This window comes from Eucyclogobius newberryi, unplaced genomic scaffold, assembly GCF_026437365.1.
Source record: "Eucyclogobius newberryi isolate DKJ021-1_F unplaced genomic scaffold, fEucNew1.0.hap1 SCAF_3, whole genome shotgun sequence".
In the NCBI taxonomy this organism is placed as follows: domain Eukaryota; kingdom Metazoa; phylum Chordata; class Actinopteri; order Gobiiformes; family Gobiidae; genus Eucyclogobius; species Eucyclogobius newberryi.
The window spans coordinates 25853291-25876468 of record NW_027315945.1 but is presented as its reverse complement, the minus strand read 5'-3'; the positions used below and the strand labels follow the sequence as shown (position 1 = coordinate 25876468).

General features: G+C 39.7%; 1 protein-coding gene across 3 annotated transcripts in view; it reads right to left on the bottom strand.

Moving 5' to 3' along the window:
• Positions 1-6378: 6378 nt before the first annotated feature.
• Positions 6379-23178, bottom strand: part of deptor (DEP domain containing MTOR-interacting protein) — a 29637-nt gene continuing 12837 nt past the window's right edge. For 2 of the 3 annotated variants that reach the window (XM_072461235.1, XM_072461236.1), the window contains exons 6-10: positions 22898-23080; positions 14840-14977; positions 12636-12706; positions 12051-12155; positions 6379-7938 (exon numbers count right to left, since the gene is read on the bottom strand). In XM_072461235.1, coding sequence (XP_072317336.1) covers positions 7816-7938; positions 12051-12155; positions 12636-12706; positions 14840-14977; positions 22898-23080 — 620 coding nt within the window. In that variant the 3' untranslated portion in view covers positions 6379-7815. The remainder of the gene's footprint in view (positions 7939-12050; positions 12156-12635; positions 12707-14839; positions 14978-22897; positions 23081-23178) is intronic. The other variant, XR_011929090.1, reaches the window with a different exon arrangement.

Genomic DNA, 23178 nt, shown 5'->3' with positions numbered 1-23178 from the left:
TAATATTCACTAATAAACCTGTGGGCTGATTGAGATGAGTGTTATATCCATTAACATTCTATGAGCATTCACTATGAGCAGTGGAAGACCTAGGACAGAGTGGTGACCAGTAGTTAGCTGCAAGGCTGACCCTTTAATTTTTCTTTTGAGGGGTCCACACCTGCTTGTCTCCGCTATAACAAAAGCCCCTCCCAAAGATGTTTCATGGGACATCCAATATAAATGTGTTCAAACCAGACTACATGTTAAGGACTATTGAAACGGTTTGCATGCTGTCTCTCTGTGTCTCATTCTGTGTTCCTATATTGTTGTTTTTTGTATATATTAAAACTGTCATGTCACATTTGGGGGGAAATCAATCATTTCATCCTGTAGTTTGAATGTAGCCTGAAATGTGCAGTTCAATATTAAGGTTTTTAAATCACTACAATTTTATCACTGTTTATGTTAAAAGGCTCTAGATACCATGTTGTGCCAGCTTCCCTTAAACAAATGTCTAGAGCTGCCCCTGTTGTCTCCATGGAGATAACTGGCATGTTCCACAGGACTTTAAACATATCTATTTTATTCAGTTACATGTGTTTTGAGTTGGCCTGTTGTTAGCACTTGCTTGTAAATATGTTTATTTCCATACTGTGGAACATTCTAAGCAGATGGCACCAGAATAAGAGACAATATTGTCGAGAATATCCTCTTTATTTTTAATACGTAGTTTATAATCAAATAAATACATTGTCACCATTACATTTGAGTGACAGTGGCTATTCCTGTCTTCATCACCAGACTTGCACTGCACTGACAGCTTTAGGAACTACATCATTATACAGCTATTCGTCATCGTCAAACCCAGTCGAGTTAACCATGCCTATAAATCCACACCTCCCCCACCTCTTGTCTCTCGCTTGAACACACTCGCAAGTACCACACCTGAACTGAAGCCCCCTGCCCTACATTTTTAGATTCTGAGATAACCAAGTGCAGGAATAACAATGCATTTCAACCAGGCTTGTTTGTTTTAAAGCCACAGAGCGGAGTTCAAACACAGTTGCTGGGCTGCATACAGACACTCAGACACACCTTGAGAGTTTCTTTGGTGTGAGCAGGTTGTTAATAACAAGCACTGTGTTAATGTGAGGCTTTGGGAAACTGGAGTGACCCATAGCCTCTGATTAGTCCAACATGACACAGTTATTAGTGCTCTTCTCATCTGGCACAGGGCTGTTCCCAGGGAGCTGCGCTGAATAGGTCAAAGGGCATTTTTCAACAACAGAGATCCATTTTGATAGTGTATGAGTTATGAATCTGTATCGAAACAGACAGAAACTAGACTTAAGAGGTCTGTGCATTTGGGATGAAATAGAGACCAGCTAAACCATGGTATGGAACTCCTTTAATGAATAGGTTCAGCACACCAAATGATCAATTTCCTTTAGGGTGCAGAGGTTTGAATATTGATCTGGCTTAATCACAACCTTGCTATTTATTCATACTTTGGAATAGCAAGAAAGGATTGATATTATGTAGTAAGATTACTTTCCACAATGAATAAAACATTCCCCTAAAAGAAAGGAATTTGCAACAACAACAAAAACTACATACTATTCATTAATTTTCTACCGCTTGTTCCCATAGACTTTTACTCTCATTTACTCTCACATTCATTCACTAGGGCCAATTTAGAGTTGCATGTCTTTGGATGGTTGGAGGAAACCGGAGAACCCGGAGAGAACCCATGGTAACACGGGGAGGACATGCAGACTGATGTTGGTCTGGCCCAGGAATCAAACCCATGATCTCCTTCTTGGGAGGCGAGAGCTCTAACCACTCTCACCCTACATTCTCAACAACATACTATATATATAAATAAAATTCCCTTCTCACCCTCCACAGGTGGTCTCTACCAGAGGCAGAACTTGAGGGTTCTGCGCTGTATCTTTGCAATTTTCTGGACTATGATGTCTGACATTTTTCCTGCTGTAGCCACTCCTCCACTTTGGGGGTCACTGCCCCGAGTGCTCCGATGACCACGGGCACCACTTTCACCTTCACATTCCACTCCTTCAGCTCCTCTCTTAGCCCTTGGTATTCCTCCAGTTTCTTGTGTTCCTTTTTCCTGATGTTGCCATTGCTTGGTATTGCCACATCAACCACAACTGCTTTCCGTTTTATCCTCCACCACAATGTCTGCTTGGTTTGCCATCACCATTCTGTCAGTCTGTATCTGGAAGTCCCACAGGATCTTGGCTCGGTCATTCCCTTCCACCTTTGGGGGTGTTTCCTACTTTGATATTGGGATTTCCAGTTCATACTACGCACAGATGTTCCTGTACACTATGCCATCCCATGATGGTCCCTCCTTCTGCATCTCATCCTCTGTTCCCCATTGCCTGAGTGTGTGTGTGTGTGTGTGTGTGTGTGTGCGTGCTTGTGTGTGTGTGTGTGTGTGCGTGCTTGTGTGTGTGTGTGTGTGTGTGTGTGTGTGCGTGTGTGTTTTAATGTGTGTGTGTGTGTGTGTGTGCTTGTGTGTGTGTGTGTGTGTGCGTGCTTGTGTGTGTGTGTGTGTGTGTGTGTGTGTGTGTGCGTGTGTGTTTTAATGTGTGTGTGTGTGTGTGTGTGTGTGTGCGTGCGTGCGTGTGTGTGTTTTAATGTGTGTGTGTGTTTTAATGTGTGTGTGTGTGTGTGTGTGTGTGTGTGTGTGTGCGTGCGTGTGTGTTTTAATGTGTGTGTGTGTTTTAATGTGTGTGTGTGTGTGTGTGTGTGCGTGTGTGTGTGTTTTAATGAGCTTATGTCACACACTACATGTTCTAGATTCACAATTATTACTGTGTTATTGTATTGTAAGAAAGCCATAATTGACCTTCCATTGTCACCTCTACTTCAATCATTTCTCTTTTTCCACCTTTCTGAGATCTGATACTTCAGCTACAATCAAAACCATGGGGCTACAGACGTCTTGAGAAGCAAACTCTATACATGTGTTTTCCTTCTTTTAGAATCAATATTTCTCCTTTGACATGATTATGAAAGGTCCAATAGCTTTCCCAGTTGCTTGGATATCAAATGTTTTAGTAGTATAGGGCAAATAATTCACTTTTAGCTTTTTGAGGTTGCTGACAGTGAGTGGTCAGATTGACAGTGTTGGCGGGCAGACATTAGGGAGCAATTGGAGAAGAGGGTAAAGTTTCTTCTTGCTGCGACTTGTCCTGAGCCTGTGGAGAGGGAAATGGGGGACAATTCACCTCAAACAGTAATCACAGCCCAGAGGCGTCCAGGATACAGACGCATAAACTGCCCTACTCTCAGATGCGGGCAGGAGCTTGCATTTCTGCATCACTTTATATTTTTATGTGAAATACTACACATGCACAAAACGGTAAACATTTTCTGTTTATTCAAACAAAATCTGCAGATCAGATCTTCAAATGACTTTATACCACGTCCACATCTCGATTCGACACCAGGTCTAGAAAGTTTAACACTTTTTTCTTTTTCATGAAAGTCAAAGCTATTTTTCAAATTAAATTAAACTAGAGGTGCAAGTCATCTGCATGATTCCATGGAAATGGAAAGTTCAAATTTTGGAATATACTGCATTTGAATATGTTTGTCTTACTGTGGAATATTATAGCCAAAGGAACTACATTTCCATGGAAACAAGCAGTGAGGGTTGGGTTTGTGGAGCTGCGAGCCCACTCGCAGGAAGGATGCTTGTTTTTCTGTTTTAAGTGCCATACAAACATCCAAAATTTAAATATTTACTTGTATTTGAGTTGTTTGAGTAAATTTATTATCAATAAAGTTTTGTTATTGCCAATCACTAAAATGAAAGCAAAAAGAACAATTTTCACGACCTCACTTTACTAATTTATCATCTAAATGACAAAATGCTTATTTTTGTGTTGACTAAAACTAAATATTGGAGGTAAATGGCTGTGAAGTCTTTGCACAGACAAGGCCCATGAAGAATGCATTTAGTCTTTATTTGGAAGAAAGAAGCGAGCTGAATGAAGGAATGAAGAACCAGCTGAATGTTCACCATATTTCATCAGGACATTGATCTGCATCTGACGCCTGAACAGAACAAACCAGGACAAGCCATCTTCTCTGATGGTTGATGATTCTGAAGATTTTTTATCATACGTGTGTATGTTTTAAAAATAGTTTCTGCCTCTCTTTAATTGGACTGACTGGATTTTTCAATCCTTAATATGATTTTTATATATGCCACTTGGTGTAAGCTTTGATCTAGGCTACATTTTGTGTCCAGGGTTTCGCCATTTCTATGTAGCATCAGAAATCTATAGAGAGAGTGGAATGAATACTGTATTCATGAAATGCACAAATCATCTTTATGTCACATGCCCTGTATTGGGTAATCAAATATGTAGTGTACTTTCAACTAGGTCTTTGATGTAACTCAAGTAAACCATGAGTAAAAGGGTCAAAGACATAACAAGAAAAAACGAGAAAAGAAATGATCAAAAATACTGAATTGGTTTGTTTCAGGTTCACTAAATATAGCCCACAATAATTTACAAATATTGACCATTTATTAGTTATGCACGTAAAGCTGCACTATGTAACTTTTCTTGTTTCATTATGTTATTGCTTTGCATAATGTTTTGTCTTATGTCCCACAGTATGGCATTAAAGTTGTATCTTGCAATCTTGAATCACTGGTGGTTTTATTCATGAAGAAATACCTTGAAAAGCGTGCATTTTCTCTTTGATTAGTTGACTTAGGAAGAGATAGATATTGGGGAGTAACCGAACCGTGCATTTGGTGAAAATAACGGCACCCACAGGACTTATAAAATGAACACAAACACGAAGTGATACAGCAACTAGAAGCAAAAGTTACTCTCAAGTCTAAATCATAAATCATAAAGCGTAAAGTAGATTGTATGACTGATCTGTCTTTTATGAACAAGTCCTCCTGAGTCCTCACAGACACTCATTTCCTGTCTGCGCAGAAGACTCAGTACAGACTTCTGATACAAAGACCAGGCTGAGCTAATCAAACTGTGCGCACAAGGTCAGACGAATGAATGACTGCAGATGAAGGTTATGGGTCTCATTTATTAGATAAGACATTCTGCTCTTTCTATTTCAATCTACAGCTACAGGCATCACAGAGGTCCAAATTAAAGTTTGGAGGATGCATGAGTTTGATGTTTCCATGTTGTGGCAAGGACTAATAAAACACAAAAAGGACTCAAAGATTTATACTTGTGGGCTCTGACGGAGAATAATGATTGACGACTGGAACATTTTTTTAAGTTGCTCTTATAGATGCACTATGTAACTTTTCTGGTGGAGGTGGGGCTGCTTTTCTCACACAATGGTATTAAATGGATCTATCTGTGTTTGTGTTTCTATCAAAAAGAGAAGAAAAAAGTTATGGTGCCACTTGCTTGTCTCATGTTAGGTTTTATGCAAATTTGAGGAACAATAACATAAAGAAAATAAGGTTTCAGACTCTCACCTATAACTTTCCTGGTACTCCTTTAATTCACAGGAAAACCACTAGAAATAATTCCAAACGTACCAACCTGAACAGCTGTGAATGTGGTGCGGCACTGCCCCCTGTTGGCAGCTAAATAAAAGTACAGGCTAACTTGAACATTGTATCTAGAGGTGCAATTAAAATGTAATTTGCGTTTATTTTAGGGAATAAATGTTGTTTTTTTAAATGATAGGGCTAATAATCACATCATGTAATTAGGATTTCCCTCTAAATTGTATTGAAATATATCTTGATATATATTTGCATTTAATAAGACCACTCAGTCAGTTTAGCTGTTGAACATTTATTATATTAGAACATCAAGAAAAGAAATAATTGCTGCTTATGCAACAACTGATGATGTTAATTACTGGGTCAAAGTTCACAGACAACTAAAATAAATCAGGGGAACCTCTTATAACAGTCAATACATGAAACATAAAATGCAAAAACACCCTCAGTACATCATTCCATTCCTTTCCATTGTGCTTCTTGTAAATAATCCACACAAACACTGATTGTCCTTAAAAATAAATGATTGAAGCTCTTCAGTATTATATTAAACAGCGAGAGGCTAAGCAGTGATAGCAGCAAAACAAGTTGTTAAGGCAAATGCTTGTAGTTGATAGTTGAACAGTCAAAGAACATATTTATTTACCAGCTTTGACCTACAAACCTGTTCAGGATCTTTCTAAAGCCTCACTAGACACTTCTGCATTATTGTACGAGTCCAGTGCAACCCACAACCCACTTTAGGAAACGTTCCAGGCACCATCGTTTTATGAGAAATATAGCTTATTAACGTGTAAAAAAATGCAGTTAATCAACCACAGACAGAATATGCAGAGAATTAAAGCTGGCTTTGTTTATGAATGATGTTACAATCTTATAAAATCCTCTGTATGCCATTTCATTACACACAGCCATCCCTTCTATTAAATATCAAGCAAAGAGTTAAGAGCAACAGTAGAAGACAAGAAATTAAAAGATAGTCATCTGAATTTGCTCATCTTTGTCAATAAACAGATTAATTCAGTAAGGTTTTTAAAAATGTTCTGATCTATTCTATCATGATCTGCTTTTTCCATGATTTACTAAATTGTGGAAATATATAATTAGTCTGAAGCTTTCACTAATTCATGCATGTTACTACATTACAAGACTGACATTGACTGCAACAAGATGACACTAGAGACATGCCAGGTATTTGCAAGAAATAAAACTATGGGGTTTAGTCATAAAGTTTTTCAACTGGCTTTGCAAATGGATGCCAAGTACAGACCTACACGTGAACCATACTCTTTTTAGATCTGCATATATACAGTAAATTCACACTCAAATGCCCTCCAAACGTAATGCCAATGAAGTGCAAAATTACACTGTGCTTAAACATGGTTTAAGATCGCAGTTGAAGAAGTTAATGACAACAACGGGGAAAAACACAAAACATGATGGTTTTGGCTCCAAAAACACATAATAAACAAAAATATACTGTGATAAACATGGTCAGTAAACATGCACATAATATACATGTGTTTATATAATATTAGTAGTTCTAGTACTCCAGTACTTGTTTTGATTGTGCGTTAATTAACATTTACAAAAAATAAATTGTTTATCACTTAAGCGCTTATGACATTTACATTTTAAACTTGGTTATTGTGCAAATGTTTGGAAAAAAATTAAATCAAGAATCATCATAAGTAAAGTAAAAGTGTAGAGATAATAATTGAATTATTGTGTAGAATAATTTTGATAATGTTTTCCAATAATCTTGTATACAAATTAAATTCCGATTATTGTGGGTTTTGTATATTTTTATGAATTACTATCGTTTATTTTATAGTCATTTCAATTTATCTGGACAATACCAGTATTACTGGTAGTGCTGGTTCTTTTTTCCAGCAGAGGGCAGTGCAGGGCCAGAAAAACTTCAGGACAGACCGCAAGTGCAAAGAGGTCATGGCATGTGAATTATTCTTCCTGGTTCATCTTCAGCTGTGGTGAAAATACTTGGAAAACCCATGGATCTATTATAGGGAAAACCCTGCAACACTGTAATTCTGTTGAGAAGGAAAATAATAACACATTTTGATGTCTCAGGTTTCTCTCGTCTCTCTAATCGTGTCCTGATTCCAAGAATAATTTACTCAACTCACACACATGTTAAACATAAAGTTCTGCTCCATCATCCACCTTGTCCAAACAAGTGAACAAGTTGAGTTTCCAATCATCACCACACTGTTTTTTCAAGGGCAGGTTCCTCTGGATTTGTCTTTGCAGAAAGTGTTTGTAAAAGGGTTCTGTCTTTAAATCTCCTCCATCACTTCCATAACAATTGTCCTGGGTCCCGTGAGGATGAGGTTGCTCACTGTTCTGTAGTCGTGAGACAGGACGTTCAGACCATTCACTGACACCACAAACTGGGTAACCTGCAAGAAAACAAACACAATATTATTTAAAAAACAACAACAAACAAACCTGCTATAGAGCTATGATGATTGGCTGCAGGACGTCTGACCAAAAATACTCAAAAACATCCCATATAAATACTGTAAAAGAGGAAAATGGGAGAGAACTATCTCATATTTTCATTAGTAAATACAGCGAGCCAACTCAAACGTAATAAAAGTCCGTCAACATTTTTTAGAGGAACAGAACGCTCTGATCACTCCGTGCCAAGCCAAGACTCCACCTTCTTTATCGTTATTTAGCCACTGCTCTGGCACAGATAAAAATAAAACTTGTGCCGTGAATGTTGCAACACGATGCTTCTACTGCTGCTGCTGCTGCTGCTGCTGCTGCTGCTGTGGTTTGGTTTTGCAACTCATCCAGACGGAATCATTTTCAAATCTGCAAGGCCGAAGGATTATGTAAAAATATAACATTTTAATTTAATTTGTGATGTACGTTTTACTGTCAGGATTCAGGTCTATGTGCACAGTTCAAACACATCAAGGAGAAGTGAACTATGAACTCCGAAACTAAAACTACAGAATCAAATTGATTTCTGGACAGGTCTAGGTCTAGCATATAGTTACTATGTTTAGTTCAAATAAAAGTATGTACCGTAATAATCCAATTGTTTTTGAGTTATGGAAATTAGAATATAAAGTGTATCGTCTAAAATTAAAGTTATTAAAAATTACTCTAGACACACAGAAAGGTCCAGTATAATCTTCCAGACAAAAGGTATAAAGTGATATTTCTGCACTTTTGCAGTTCATTTTGTGATCCATTCCCGTTGTGTGCTAGACATAGCAAATCATATCAAGTTAATCAGTACTTGTACACATTTAGCCAGTTTAAAGTATAAGAATGCAATTTGTATTAGATGGCATAACATTTTGCACCTTTATCGTAATAGATCCATCTACACTGCACCACGGCCCGTCGTCTGCCATTCGTTTTATCTTGTCATTTTAGACCTCCTGGCAACTTTTCTATTATGTTCTAATTACACGTGTACTGGTTTCTTTCTGAAAAGTGATCAAAACTCCAGGAAAACAGATAAGGAATTGTAAACAAGGGGAGTTGACGCCTGTTTATAGTTTATATAACAAGAAACGCTGGCACACAGATTGCACATTGGACACTTTTCTTTCTGTTCATCCGTCTCTTTTAACCTTTGCTTTAGATTTTGCAACTCGCTCTTGCTGCCCCTTCTCTTTCTCCTCTTTCTAGCAGCAGGGTTGTTAGACTTGGCTTGGGGCCCAGTTGCTCACAATGAATGGGCCCCTTGCACAGAGCGGGTTAAAGGGACGCTGACACACTGAGAAGAAGAAAGAAGGCGATGGATACACAGTGATACTTCAACTCACATGAGGCAATAAGAGCAGTGTGTACTTGAGTGTGATATTTCTATTCAGACTGCACTCGTCTGATGGAGATCACAAGGACTGGCCCCAGGAAATATTCAACCACGCGTTTATTTCCACCACGTGTACGTCTACAAACTATATTGTTTTTCTATGACAACCAAGTACTATCAGTTCTTATAATGTTGGCAGGCTGCAATTTCATGTGTAAACAGTCAGTCCTAAGCCGAGGGAAATGAAGAGACGCAGCGGTGAGGGCGTGGCCTGAAACCTACCAAAGACACGGATGGTTTTCATTTGATGTTCGAGAGGAAAAACAAAAGTAGTAGGATCAGTGAGCATACAAATAATTGAATTGACTTGAATGCTTTAACATACAGGGCTGCAACTAACAATCATTTTGCTAATCGATTATTCTTTTGATTAATCGATTAGATGCTTTGAATGTAAAGTCATGTGATGAAAAGATTTTTACAAAATTTGACCCAGATGAAGATGAAGAGAAGCTGTTTTAGGACCTTTGTGGAGATCTATAAGCAAAATGTACAAATTCAATTTCCAAGCAATTGTGGCTCAACTTGAGTCATACAACTTCTTTTCTCAGCTCATGGCATGTTCAGGGACCTATGTATAAAGCAGTTAACGATTATTCGCTTTGTAAATTAGTGATTGAGTAGTTAAAAAAGTGAGAAAGTTTAGCAAATTAGCCAGGCTTGGTTCTGGTTGATTAATCATCAAAACTCCCAATGAATATCACGGTAATGAGAGAAGTGCGTGATGTTATAGTTTTGTCAGCTGACTTTTAAAAGTGTTCGATACTTGTATGGATGATTAGATCTGGTTTGGTGTTTTTATCATCATTTCTTTCTAACCCAGATTCATTATTACAATGTGCACTTAGTATTTTTATACTGACCGTGCTGAGTTACAGGACAGAGACTGGCCAATAGCAAATGTAGGAGGGGATAAAGTCTTTGCTTGTGCAGACATTAGGATTAGATTGAGCATTAATGGACCACAATATAACAATTTTGCCAATATAGTGTAATTGTCACAAGAATTAAATCATAATTCAGTTAACATTATCGTCTTGCTCAGCCCTAATGTGAGTAACAGCATAAAGATATCGTTCCTTCAATTACATACTTTATAATTACCAAATCAAGCCATACTAAAAATAAAAAGGATCTGTACGTTTCTAGACTAAAATAACCACATTTCTAGCCCTTCCACGGTCATTATTTGCTGAGCGGACACACTCTGCTCTATCTAAAGCCTTATGCAAGCCCATTAGCTCTGGTTCTGGAAGTGGTGTATTAGGCCCTCACACATGGGGTGAGTACACGGCTGATGCAGCATTTAATGGGAAATGTGCAGACATGTCCAACACGCAGGACAAAAAGCCTTTTACATGAGGAGAGATGGAGAGAGGGATGGAGAGGCCAGTGATGCTTTTATGGCCCGTCCCCCGAGTTCAGTGCATGTAAACTATCGCTTCTTATCTGTACAGCAAGGCTAACATGTTGCTCTATGACTCAACTGCCTTATTGCTTTATTACATGTCCATAAAAAAGAGAAGCAAAACCAATATGCCTCTGGAATGAACAAGTAATTACGGGGCTTGCCTGTCTCTTAATGTTTGGTTGATCATTTACACAGCATTTGACAGCTAATGATCGTAACAAACGTACCAAGTGCCCACATGGCGCTCATTTAACTGGGTCATTTTGAGGCTAACAGCTAATCACACACAACAACATAAAGGACACACTCATCAAAGTGGGTTTCTATGGTGAGTAAACAGTAACAAAGCAGAAGCAATAATAATATAGTTTCCTCTTTTTAAATTTTCAGCAACAGATATAACGGCTACAGATATTTCACCTAAAAAAAATGAACTCGCTTTATTTGTCATCATTTAATAACTGAAAGAGTAATGCCTTGAACGATCAATGGTTTAACACTCTTTTCAGTCATGTCCTCATTCACCCTGGTCATGTCTTTCTGCTTTCTGAAGTTGTGGCCAAAGAGTGGCTCAATGATCTACATTCCCAGAATTCCTTGCTGCCACTCTGCAAACATACCGACTTGCCAGCTGTGCCCTCCGTCCACTTTCCTTTATTTATTTATCCTCAGACCTATTTTCTCTGTCTTAAAAGCTTCTGCTTTGCCTCGTCCGGGCCACTTCCGTACTTCCTATTTTTGTACAACAATCTAGTTGTCTTGTGATGTACATAAGCAAAACACGCACACGCACATATTTAAAAGGCTGTAGGTCTGCAAAAATATATGGTTTTAGAGTATCCCGCTAATGATGGTGTTATGGCGATCCAGCAGAAATGTGTTAAAACATGTCTTTAAATGTATTAATTTAGTTTATCAGACCAATGTGAAATTTATCACATCAACATAAATACCCTTATTGAACACAACTTTTTTTAGTTGCTTTTTTTCAGCTTTTTTTCTTGAATTTGTTGTCATAAACAATATACTCAATGATAACATGTTGCATATCTTAAAAAAATAATATAAAAAAGAAAAATATCTAAATTTTGACATATATCTCAACTCTATGGTCAGATTTTGAGGGGCAGAACGAGCACCTGTATTATTCAGAATTATAAGTACTCTAAATCACCACTTTTTTAGTAATTAATTGAGTCTTACACATAACTGCAGTTATAATTTGCCTAATGACACAGTCACGATTTGCAGTAGTGTTTTACCTTCATGCCGGCAGCGGCTGCAGGGCCGCCTGGATCCACCGCCTGAACGTGGCAGGGTTTGCTGCCTCGCACAACAAACCCCCAACCCACTGCATCACCCACAATCTAAGAAACAGAAACACGTATTTTATTGGCACAATCCTGTACACAGAACGCATACATGGCAAGCCAACATCTGTTATGCATTTGTGGAAATTTTAGTGGAATGTATAGTGATTTTCAAACTTTCTGACATGAATTAATCAGAATTCAACAAGATGAATCTAAAATTAGACAAAACACGCATCATGAAGGTATGAAATATGTTTAAACCTATGCATTGTTTGTTTATTGTTTTGTCTATTTTTTGTGTATGTTGATAATATCTTCTTCATGGACATTTTTGGAGTCTAAAATAAAACTAATGAAACCTGGTCTAAACTTGTTCAGTGTAGAAAACTCTAAAACGTGACTAAATTAAACTCAATTATTTGTCAATGGATTTGTTTGTTGCAATGAAGACCACGAACATAATGTGATTGTGGTTTAATACACATGACTATAACAGAACCTTGATTTAAAAGTCACGGGGGATGTGTGTCGTACCGTGAATGTCTTCTTTATAAATGGACCTCCTGGCGCCTGTAGCTCCTCTGGACTCACTTGTCTCTTCAAAACTGGTAAAGAAAAGGCACAAGTATGTTAGACTTACCCTACAAACCCTTTTCACACATAGCAACTGATTTGTTCCAAAGCAGTAACATACTGTAAATGATGCAGAAACCATGTGTGGAAAGTGTTAATGTGGGTCACATGTTAACTAGGCCTGGGGGCTCCCTGCTTCCTGAAACACATGTAACTGAGTAGCAAGCTAAACTCACACTTCCTTTGTGTGGACTTACCTAACCGTATGTAAACAAAACATGTAACGTTCCTTTAGTAGTAGTAGTTATCCATTACAATACAAACTATGATATGTAAGCATGGATGTGTGTTATTTTAGCATGAAGCGTGAATGTATATGTTGAAAATTGAACAAATTCTTATATCCTTTGGGTTTTAAATATTTTGTGTGAAATAGCAAATGGTGAGAGCAATCATGCCCACTAAGACCACCAACTTGTACACCCACAACATCAAAACTGGGACTAAACCAGGACTAAACCCGGAACTGAACCAGGAATAAACCAGGATGAGAAAAATGGACTTGGAGAAATCCTGCCTTTGGAATATGTCCAAGTGTCTTCCTTTTCCTGTATTACATTGTGTGTGAGTGTTTGTATTCAACACTACAAAGAAAAGTCTGAAGGGCACTGCTTTGATCACAGGAAACCTTCAGTTGTGGAACAGTTATCTTTATACAGGCCTTATTATTTACATTAGGTAATACATGGAAGGTGACATGGAATACTACTACACTTAATACATCATACCAAGCTAAGTTTGGCTGTGCTAAAATATTGAAATATTCATTAAGATAAGATAAGATAATCCTTTATTATATCGCCATACTAATTTTATCAATACAGTAACAGTGCAAAAAAAAGGAAACTTGTTTCACAGCAGTAGTGGTTTAACAAGGAAATACTCTTGTTAAAATCTATTTGGTTCTTAAAAAATAGTGATAGATAACTCGAACAATATCCAAATCTTTACGACTGAACACCTAATTAAAATGTTATTTAAGTTATTACAAAGTTAGAAGATAAGTGTTAAATGTATTTATAAAAGACTGCCTGATTATCTCAAGTGTTTGTTTAACTTTTCCACTGGCAATTAATACAAGATATCGTGACAGTGTCCTTCTAAAAACTGAAACAGGAATAAAGGCCTTTGTTTTTCTTTTACTTCTCAAAAAATGTATACATTTAAAAACACGGAAAATTGCATATATTGCTGACACTATCTCCTTTTATATTTTTTCGTATTATTGTGCTCACTTTGCCTAGACAGGTAGGGGCTCATGAAAAAGAAACATGGAGATTTTCTGTACAAATAAAGATTTAAAAAAATTAAAAGTTGTGACATAGCTGTTGTGATATGCTGGCAGCCCGGTGTAAACGCTCTCTCTTCTTTCTCACACTTATTGTGCTTTATCTTCTATATTTTGTAAATATAGTTAGTATATTTTTTCTATTTTACTGTACGATAGGGACACGCGCTGGAATAGTTTTTTAATTCAACTGTTTTTGACTTTTTTCGGCTGGATTTGAGCGTTTTTCGTTGCGTTCGTTGTGTTGTTGTGACGTGAGCTAGCTCCGAGTGAGCCCACCAGCCCCTCCCCGCGCCCTCCGGCCGCGCTAAAGTACGGCGTGTCGTCGGTACACGTTTATGTACACGTTTCCACAAAGGAGGAACTCATGAAACTGCGGAGAACAGTCGTCTTACCCGGAGATCGTCACGTTATCCCTTCGCAATACTGACCTAACCTAATACTGATGTGCAATTCTGTCGTATGTGCAATTACTGTGAAATTCATGTGCAGTCTATGTGCTGTCGTGACACATATTCATGTGCAATTACTGTTGTGATCACACGCAATGGTATTTATTTATTTGTCTATGGGAGTTTTTATTTATTTATAGGAGATCTTCTACTGAAAGTGTTTTTCAGACTTCCTATAAGTGATCTGTTCTTCTGTATCTACCTCTGTATCTACCTGCGTTGCACCAATGAAATTTCCCCATGTGGGACAATAAAGGAATATCTTATCTTATCTTAACAAATATGTAATTACACCTTTTAACAGGTAGGTACAACCTCAATAACTCAACAATAGTGTACAGATCCATGGGTCTCAGCAGTCGTACCTGACTTGGGGTTGCAGAGGACGGGTGGGCTGCTGCTGAGTGTTGGACTGCTGCTATAGTAACCGCTGCTCCCACAACTGCTGCTCAGGCTGCTGCGCCGGACCCCCACCATCATCTTTATCTCTTTAGTGGGACTCACTGGACCAGGGAAAAAGACAGAAACAGTTTTAACTTAAATTATGTGTTTTTAGAAAAATAATTTAAGTTGTTGTTGTTGTTGTTGTTGTTGTTGTTGTTGTTGTTGTTGTTGTTGTTGTTGTTGTTGTTGTTGTTGTTGTTGTTGTTGTTGTTGTTGTTGTTGTTGTTGTTGTTGTTGTTGTTGTTGTTGTTGTTGTTGTTGTTGTTGTTGTTGTTGTTGTTGTTGTTGTTGTTGTTGTTGTTGTTGTTGTTGTTGTTGTTGTTGTTGTTGTTGTTGTTGTTGTTGTTGTTGTTGTTGTTGTTGTTGTTGTTGTTGTTGTTGTTGTTGTTGTTGTTGTTGTTGTTGTTGTTGTTGTTGTTGTTGCCGCCAGACTTTATTCCTCAGACTCTGTCGTAGTCCGTAAAAGTACTCCTTCCATTGCTTTGGTGTTACAAAGCCCATGAGGTCATGATATGTCTTTGTGACTAGAATAGTTGTTGTTGTTTCAGAGACCAACCGGCTTTATTCCAGGGAGACTCTTCTTTATCTTCCTCTCCTTCTTTGACGTTCGGTGCTTCCACCGTACAGCTTTATTCTTATTCCTCAGACTTTGTCGTAGTTGTTGTTGTTGTTGTTGTTTTATGGCGGTTGGCATCCAAGTGTTGCATTACCGCCAGACTTTATTCCTCAGACTTTGTCGTAGTCCTCAGACTCTGTCGTAGTCCGTAAAAGTACTCCTTCCATTGCTTTGGTGTTACAAAGCCCATGAGGTCATGATATGTCTTTGTGACTAGAATAGTTGTTGTTGTTTCAGACAACAACCGGTCTGGAGAGACGGGAGATGGCGGAGGAGAGTGGATCGGGGATGGAGGACGTTCTGGACGGCGTGGAGGAGCAGCCTTTTCTGCCTGCACGTGCCCGGAAACGTGAAGGGTCCCTTGGCTCGTCCGAGGGTTCTGGGAATGAGCAGCAGGATGAGGCTGAGGCTATTGATGTCCGGGGTGAGAGCAGAGACTGTAGGGTGATCATAAAGCTTGCACAGGATGGTGCATCCTTTAAGGAGTGGAGTTCAGTGACATTGTCAAGGAGCCTAACTGTAGCTGTGGGAGTGATCAGGAGTGCGAGTGTCCTTGGAGATGGCTCGCTGCTGGTCGTGTGCAAGGACGCGGCTCAGCAACGGAAGGCAATTGGAACTAAACGTCTGGGTGGAAAGGACATTCTTGTGTCTGATGCTGAAAGAAACACGGTCAGAGGAGTTATCGTAGGTGTCCCTACGGCGACGTCTGTGGATGAAGTTAAGGAGAATTTGACTGGAGTTACGGTGGTGGACGCTAGGCGTTTGAAGGTGACCCGGTTTGGGGTAAGATGTGACAGCTTGTCGGTAATGGTAACACTTGAAGGGAGGTGCCTGCCTAGTAAGGTGTTCATTGGGTACATGTGCTATAGCGTCAGGCCATATGTTCCGCCGCCCCTGCGTTGCTTTAAGTGCCAGCGCTTTGGGCATATTGCAGCGGTCTGTAGAGGGAAGCAAAGATGTGGTAAATGTGCAGGAGATCATGAGTATGGGAAGTGTGACGTGGGTGCAAAACTGAAGTGCTGTAACTGTGGGGAAGAACATAGCTCTGCCTACGGGGGATGCAGGTTTAGCAAAAGAGCTGCTGAGGTGCAGAAAATAAAGGTCTCTCAAGATATATCCTATGCAGATGCAGTCAAGAAAGTTTCAAGTAACGAGTTTAGAGTAAATACAGAGAGAGGAGCCAGCGCTGCTCCCAGCCAGGGCGAAATGAGAGAGGCCAGCGTGGCTCCCAAGAAGTGTGAAGGTTTCAAGAGTGGAGGTCCCAAGTGTGCAGGTTCCAGAATTAATGAGAATACCCTGGTTGTGGATAGAGAGGATTTTGTACTCTTTATGGTGGATGTTGTAAACTGTGCTGCTCAGACTCAAAGCAGAACTGAAAGGATCAGGATCATTGCTAAAGCTGCAGGGAGATTCCTTGGAACAAAGGAGCTTGATTGGGCAGATATAGAAAACAGGCTAAAGGCGCTAAATGGGAGTCGGAGTGATGGGGGTCTGCTTTTGGGGAGTCAGAGTGATCAAAGTGACGAGATGGGGGTGGGGGTGGTCTCCTGTCCTCGTCCAGTCTCGTAGACGCACGGCTACCAAGCAGCGACATCAGTGGAAATATTAAAGCCTGTAGAATGAAGCCTAAAGAATAAAGCTGTACGGTGGAAGCACCGAACGTCAAAGAAGGAGAGGAAGATGAAGAAGAGTCTCCCTGGAATAAAGCCGGTTGTTGTCTGAAACAACAACAACTATTCTAGTCACAAAGACATATCATGACCTCATGGGCTTTGTAACACCAAAGCAATGGAAGGAGAACTTTTACGGACTACGACAGAGTCTGAGGAATAAAGTCTGGCGGTAATGCAACACTTGGATGCCAACCGCCATAAAACAACAACAACAACAACAACAACAACCGGCTTTATTCCAGGGAGACTCTTCTTCATCTTCCTCTCCTTCTTTGACGTTCGGTGCTTCCACCGTACAGCTTTATTCTTTAGGCTTCATTCTACAGGCTTTAATATTTCCACTGATGTCGCTGCTTGGTAGCCGTGCGTCTACGAGACTGGACGAGGACAGGAGACCACCCCCACCCCCATCTCGTCACTCTGATCACTCTGACTCCCCAAAAGCAGACCCCCATCACTGTCGTAGTCCTCAAGACTCTGTCGTAGTCCGTAAAAGTACTCCTTCCATTGCTTTGGTGTTACAAAGCCCGTCCAGTGCTTTGACAAAGCCCAAGATTGTTGGTGTTGTATTTTTTAGAAGTTCTTCCATCACTTTGGTGTTTCAAAGCCCATGAGTTCAAAGCACGTTAGAACATCCTCTTGCTCCTCATCCTCGGCACAGTCTTCAACACACCCCAACTCTATAAACATTTACCCAACCCTGTGCTATACAAGTAAGCAACTACAGCCTCACACAAACCCTGTGACTGGAATGTAAGAACGTTGCACAGATTAAACTCCCGCCCATTATTCTGAAACCACAAGGCCAATCCGGTCCTTTTTCTTTCATAGGCCGCACAGCGAATCAGCACGTGCTCGACAGTCTCTGGCACCAGTAATTACACAGACCGGTCGGATGTTTGCCTATCCTACGCAGTGACCAACCCCTGAGTCCAGTATGGCCAATCCTCACGCAAGCAAAGGCCCTTTCCTCCCCCGCGTTCCTGCCCTTGGATCTGCAAGGACCTACACTACCTATGTGAGAGAGATGCCGTCCAGTATCACAATGGCTCCAAAATTCCAGCCAAAGGCCGAAGATGTGACTGTTGATAATAGGCTTGATTTCACATTTGCTTAACTCAACCACCACATCAATTGATGGCCGCCGCCTAAGGGAACGTTTAGCCAGCGAATCAGCCATTTCGTTACCATCCACCCCCACATGCGCAGGAACCCAAATGAAGGAACCCCTCACATCCTTCCTGGACAGGGAGAGTATCAGACAGAAGATGCCATACAACACATCCTGTCTGCAATCCGACTTCCCAGATTTAATGCTTTGCAATGCAGAAAGGCAGGAGGCCACCACAATGCCGCAACACTTTGAAGTAGCTCTCCTCTTCACAACCAGGACATCCTCAGCACCCTCAGGGCCTCTGCCCTTGGAAGCCCCACTCACGGGACCCCAGTGGGGACCTCCCCCTGGCTGCGAGCAATGCTGACCCCTCCCACGTCGCCTAGGCCACCAGCAGCACTGGCAGCCCACACCGAAATCCACCTTCACCTCACTACTACTTTCTTGATAGCATCCGCATAGGATATGCCTTGAGAGACTCTAGCAAAAGGTGCTGCTGGGGTGCAAAAGTTAAACACGCATCCCCCGTAGGCAGAGCTATCCCCACAGTTACAGCATTTCAGTTTTGCTCCTACGTCACAATTCCCATACTCGTGATCCCCTGCACATTTACCACACCTCTGCTTCCCTCTGCAGACCGCTGCAATGTGCCCAAAACGCTGGCACTTGAAGCAACGCAGGGGCAGCGGAACATATGGTCGTACGCCATAGCACATGAACCCAATGAACACCTTACCAGGCAGGCGTTTACCTTCAACTTTTATCATTACCGACAGGCTGTCACATCTTACCCCAAACCGGGTCACATTCAACCGCCTAGCGTCTACCACCTTAGCTCCAGTCAAATTCCCCTTTACTTCATCCACAGACATCGTCGTAGGGACGCCTACGATAACTCCTCTGACCGTGAAGGACACAAGAATGTCCTTTCCACCCAGACGTTTAGTTCCAATCGCCTTCCTTTGCTCAGGTTCTTGCACACGACCAGCAGCGAGCCATCCCTAAGGGACACTCGCACGCTTGATCACTCCCACAGCTACAGGCTCTTTGTCAACGCCACTGCATTCCACTCCTTAAAGGACGCATTATCCTGTGCAAGCTTTATGAACACCTTACATTCTGAGCCCTCATCCCCGATATCTCCAACCCCCCGCCCTGCACCTCACTGCCAGAACCCCCCGACACAGACGAGCAAGAGGACATCCCACGTTTCCGGGCACCAGCGTCTCCAGGAGTGTCCTCCCCGCTGTCCAAATCGCTACTGACCAGCGGTCCACTCCCCTCCGCACTGCTGTCGTCTTCCTCCTCTTCTTCCCCATACGGACCGCCTCTTTGGTGTTCCTCTTTGGTGTTCCTCTTTGGTGTTCCTCTATGGTGCTGTATTATCCTGTTAGGTGGAGGTTCATGCGACGAAGCTTCTTGTTGTTCCTCTATGGTGCTGTATAGTGTTAAGTGTGGTTGTACATCTGCCGACTCATATTATACGTATAGGCGGTCTCAAATGAAGTCTAAAGAATAAAGTCTGGCGGTAATGTAACACTTACTAGCTCTCATAAAACACCAAAGAAGAAGAAGAAGAAGATCAACAGTAACGCCTAAAGAATAAAGCCTAAAGAATAAAGCCTAAAGAATAAAGCCTAAAGAATATAAAGTCTAAAGAATAAAGTCTGGCGGTAATGTAACACTTACTAGCTCTCGTAAAACACCAAAGAAGAAGAAGATAAATAATAACGCCTAAAGAATAATTATATTTCTATTCTATTAAAGAGTGTTTTTTAAACTTCCTACAAGTTATCTGTCCTTTCCTCTGTATCTACCTGCGTTGCAACATTGAAATTTCCCCATGTGTGGATAATAAAGGATTATCTTATCTTATCTTATAAAGCCTAAAGAATATAAAGTCTAAAGAATAAAGTCTGGCACTTACTAGCGCTAGCTCTCATGAAACACCAAAGAAGAAGAAGAAGATAAACAGTAACGCGTAAAGAATAAAGCCTAAAGATTAAAAGTCTAAAGAATAAAGTCTGGCGGTAATGTAACACTTACTAGCTCTCATGAAACACCAAAGAAGAAGAAGATAAACAGTAACGCCTAAAGAATAAAAGTCTTAAAGAATAAAGCGTAAAGAATAAAGTCTAAAGAATAAAGCCTAAAGAATAAAACCTCAAGAATTCTAAAGAATAAAGCGTAAAGAATAAAGTCTAAAGAATAAAGCCTAAAGAATAAAACCTCAAGAATTCTAAAGAATAAAGCCTAAAGAATAAAGCCGAAGATGTACGGCGGAAGCACCAAAGAAGAAGAGTCAGCTCTAGAATAAAGTCTAAAGAATAAAGTCTTGCAGTAATGTAACCAACCGCCATAAAACACCAAAGAAGAAGAATATACTTAAGGAATAAAGTCTGGCGGTAATGCAACACTCGGATGCCAATCGCCATAAAACAACAACAACAACTTGAAGAAATTAACTACACAAATTCAACAACAATCAAGGACTGGACTGACATAACGAATGACATTTGAAAAATTTAGAAAATTACAGTCAATGGGCAAATTTGACACACTTTGGACCAATAGGGACATAAACGCTGGACTACATGACTAGGACTATGTTAAATATTTGTAAATGTCTCTGTGTCTCGTGTTCTATGTGTGTTGTTTTAAAATAAAAAGACAAAAGAAACAGAAGAAAAAAGCGAATTATCTTCCAGTCAAGGTTGCTGTGTGTGGTGTGAATATACTACATTTGTGTGGAAGACAAAAAGACAGTAGGGCTATTAATCAGCTTCTTAGTCAACCAAATCGACTAATTATTTCATTGATATTTTGAAGTATATATGAACCACAGCAGAAAGGAGAAGGCATGGAATGAGTGGGCAAGTCATTTGGGAATGAAAAATGAATGAATTGGCAATTTACAAGTAATTTTCTAGTAAATAAAAGTAATATTGGCAAATGCAATGTCGCACAATAGCACCAAAGTTCTCCATTCAACAGAATTTTGTCCAGCCTAAATCAGGCTTGATTAGTCGGTGTTCAAGGCAGGTACATTTTTGTTTTAATAAAATATTATTTCATAAGATATTACAATAATATTGATATTGCAGTTACATAACAGCTGTAACGCATATTGCAATATTGTTCAATATAGGGCCACAACCAACTAAAGACTCGCCCTGTGATGAATCAACTAAATGGGACATAGCATTATCTTAACACTATCTTATCTTATCTTATCTCTGATTCAACCATGTATTTGACATAAAAAAAACACTGACAAGACAAAAAAAGTCCTAGAAAATTGCATATAAAAAGGCAGAGTACATTCTTAATGTATTCCCAAATCTCTGACTTACAGTACTCATTTAGGCTTTCCCCTTTCTGCTTTAGTTCATGTAAATTATTACTAATGCTAATAAATAATACATCAACAAATCATATTTTATATATATATTTTTTATTTTATTTTATTTTTTATCTTTATCTTTATCTTTATTTATTTTTCCCCTCCATCCCTTGTTGGGAATTGGGAGGTTTTGTCCATAGGAGTTTTTGTTTATAAGAGTTCTTCTATTGAGAGTGTTTTTCAAACTTCCTATAAGTTATCTGTTCTTTTCCTCTGTATCTACATGCGTTGCAACAATGAAATTTCCCCATGTGTGGACAATAAAGGATTATCTTATCTTATCTGAATAATCAACAAAACGACTAAAGGATTACAGCTCCAGTGCAATATTGTGTAAGCAAGTACCACCTCATAAAATATTGTGATTTCTAAGTGCAGTATGATCAAGACTAGACCAAGAATACCGTATTTTCCAGACAATAAGTCGCACCAGCCAAAAAATGTATAATTGAGAAGAAAAAGTTGCACTGGAGTATGAAATGCAGTTGCAAGTGTGAAAATAACAAATAATATCACATATAAGTCGCTCCGGAGTATAAGTATAAGTGTATAAGTATAAATATAAGTAGCAACCCGGCCAAAACTATAAAAAGGTGCGACTTATAGTACGGAAAATACGGTACATATAGACAAATCCAGGTCTAAAATGGCATAAAACATGGCCTACACCAGGACTAAATAATGAGAAAAAAGTGAAAACCTGGTTTAAAATTAGGTCACATGCCAACTTTGCGATTCCAGATTAATTTTGTAATTAAATGTTTTAATACAAAGTTCACATTATAAATCTATCCAAAAGCTTTAACATTAGAGAGAAGAATTAAATCTGAACTGCTTAAGTAATCCAAGAATCACATGTGTTTGTCACATGTTTGCAGCGGAGTTAGTTGCTTTTAGACATGATTAGACAGGATATTTCGTTGTTTGCAGAAGAAATGATATCACTTAAATAATGTCAGTCTTTGCGAATTGTGATCAATCAAATTGCAATTCTAATTTCATAGCAATATATCTGGCAGCTCTAAAGCGCGGCACAACCAAACGGCCTATGGGTACAACAAACTTTCCACTGCAAAATGTCCCCAACCATGTGATCTGTGGTAATCCGTCTGCAAATAAGCCAATGTCAACACAGACAAAAACGCATGGTGTAAACGTTGGCGTGCACTGTACCTGAGAGGAAACTGGTGTTGCTTCCATCCGAGTTCTGTTTCCTCAGACAGAACGGGCTGTCGTGGCTCTCCGGGATGGTCCGACTGCGCTCATGAAGAAGCTCGATCAACCTCCTCCGCCGTCTGAAATTCATCCTGAACTGGTACAGCAGCGACCCGTCGGCGAAGTGGTGCTTGTTGGTAACTGAGAAGAAGAGAAGCGACAGCTAGCATTCGTCCCGCATTCAACTCTTTAACAGAATAGTGTAGATGTGACACTTTTAGTTTTAGATCATGTCTTCA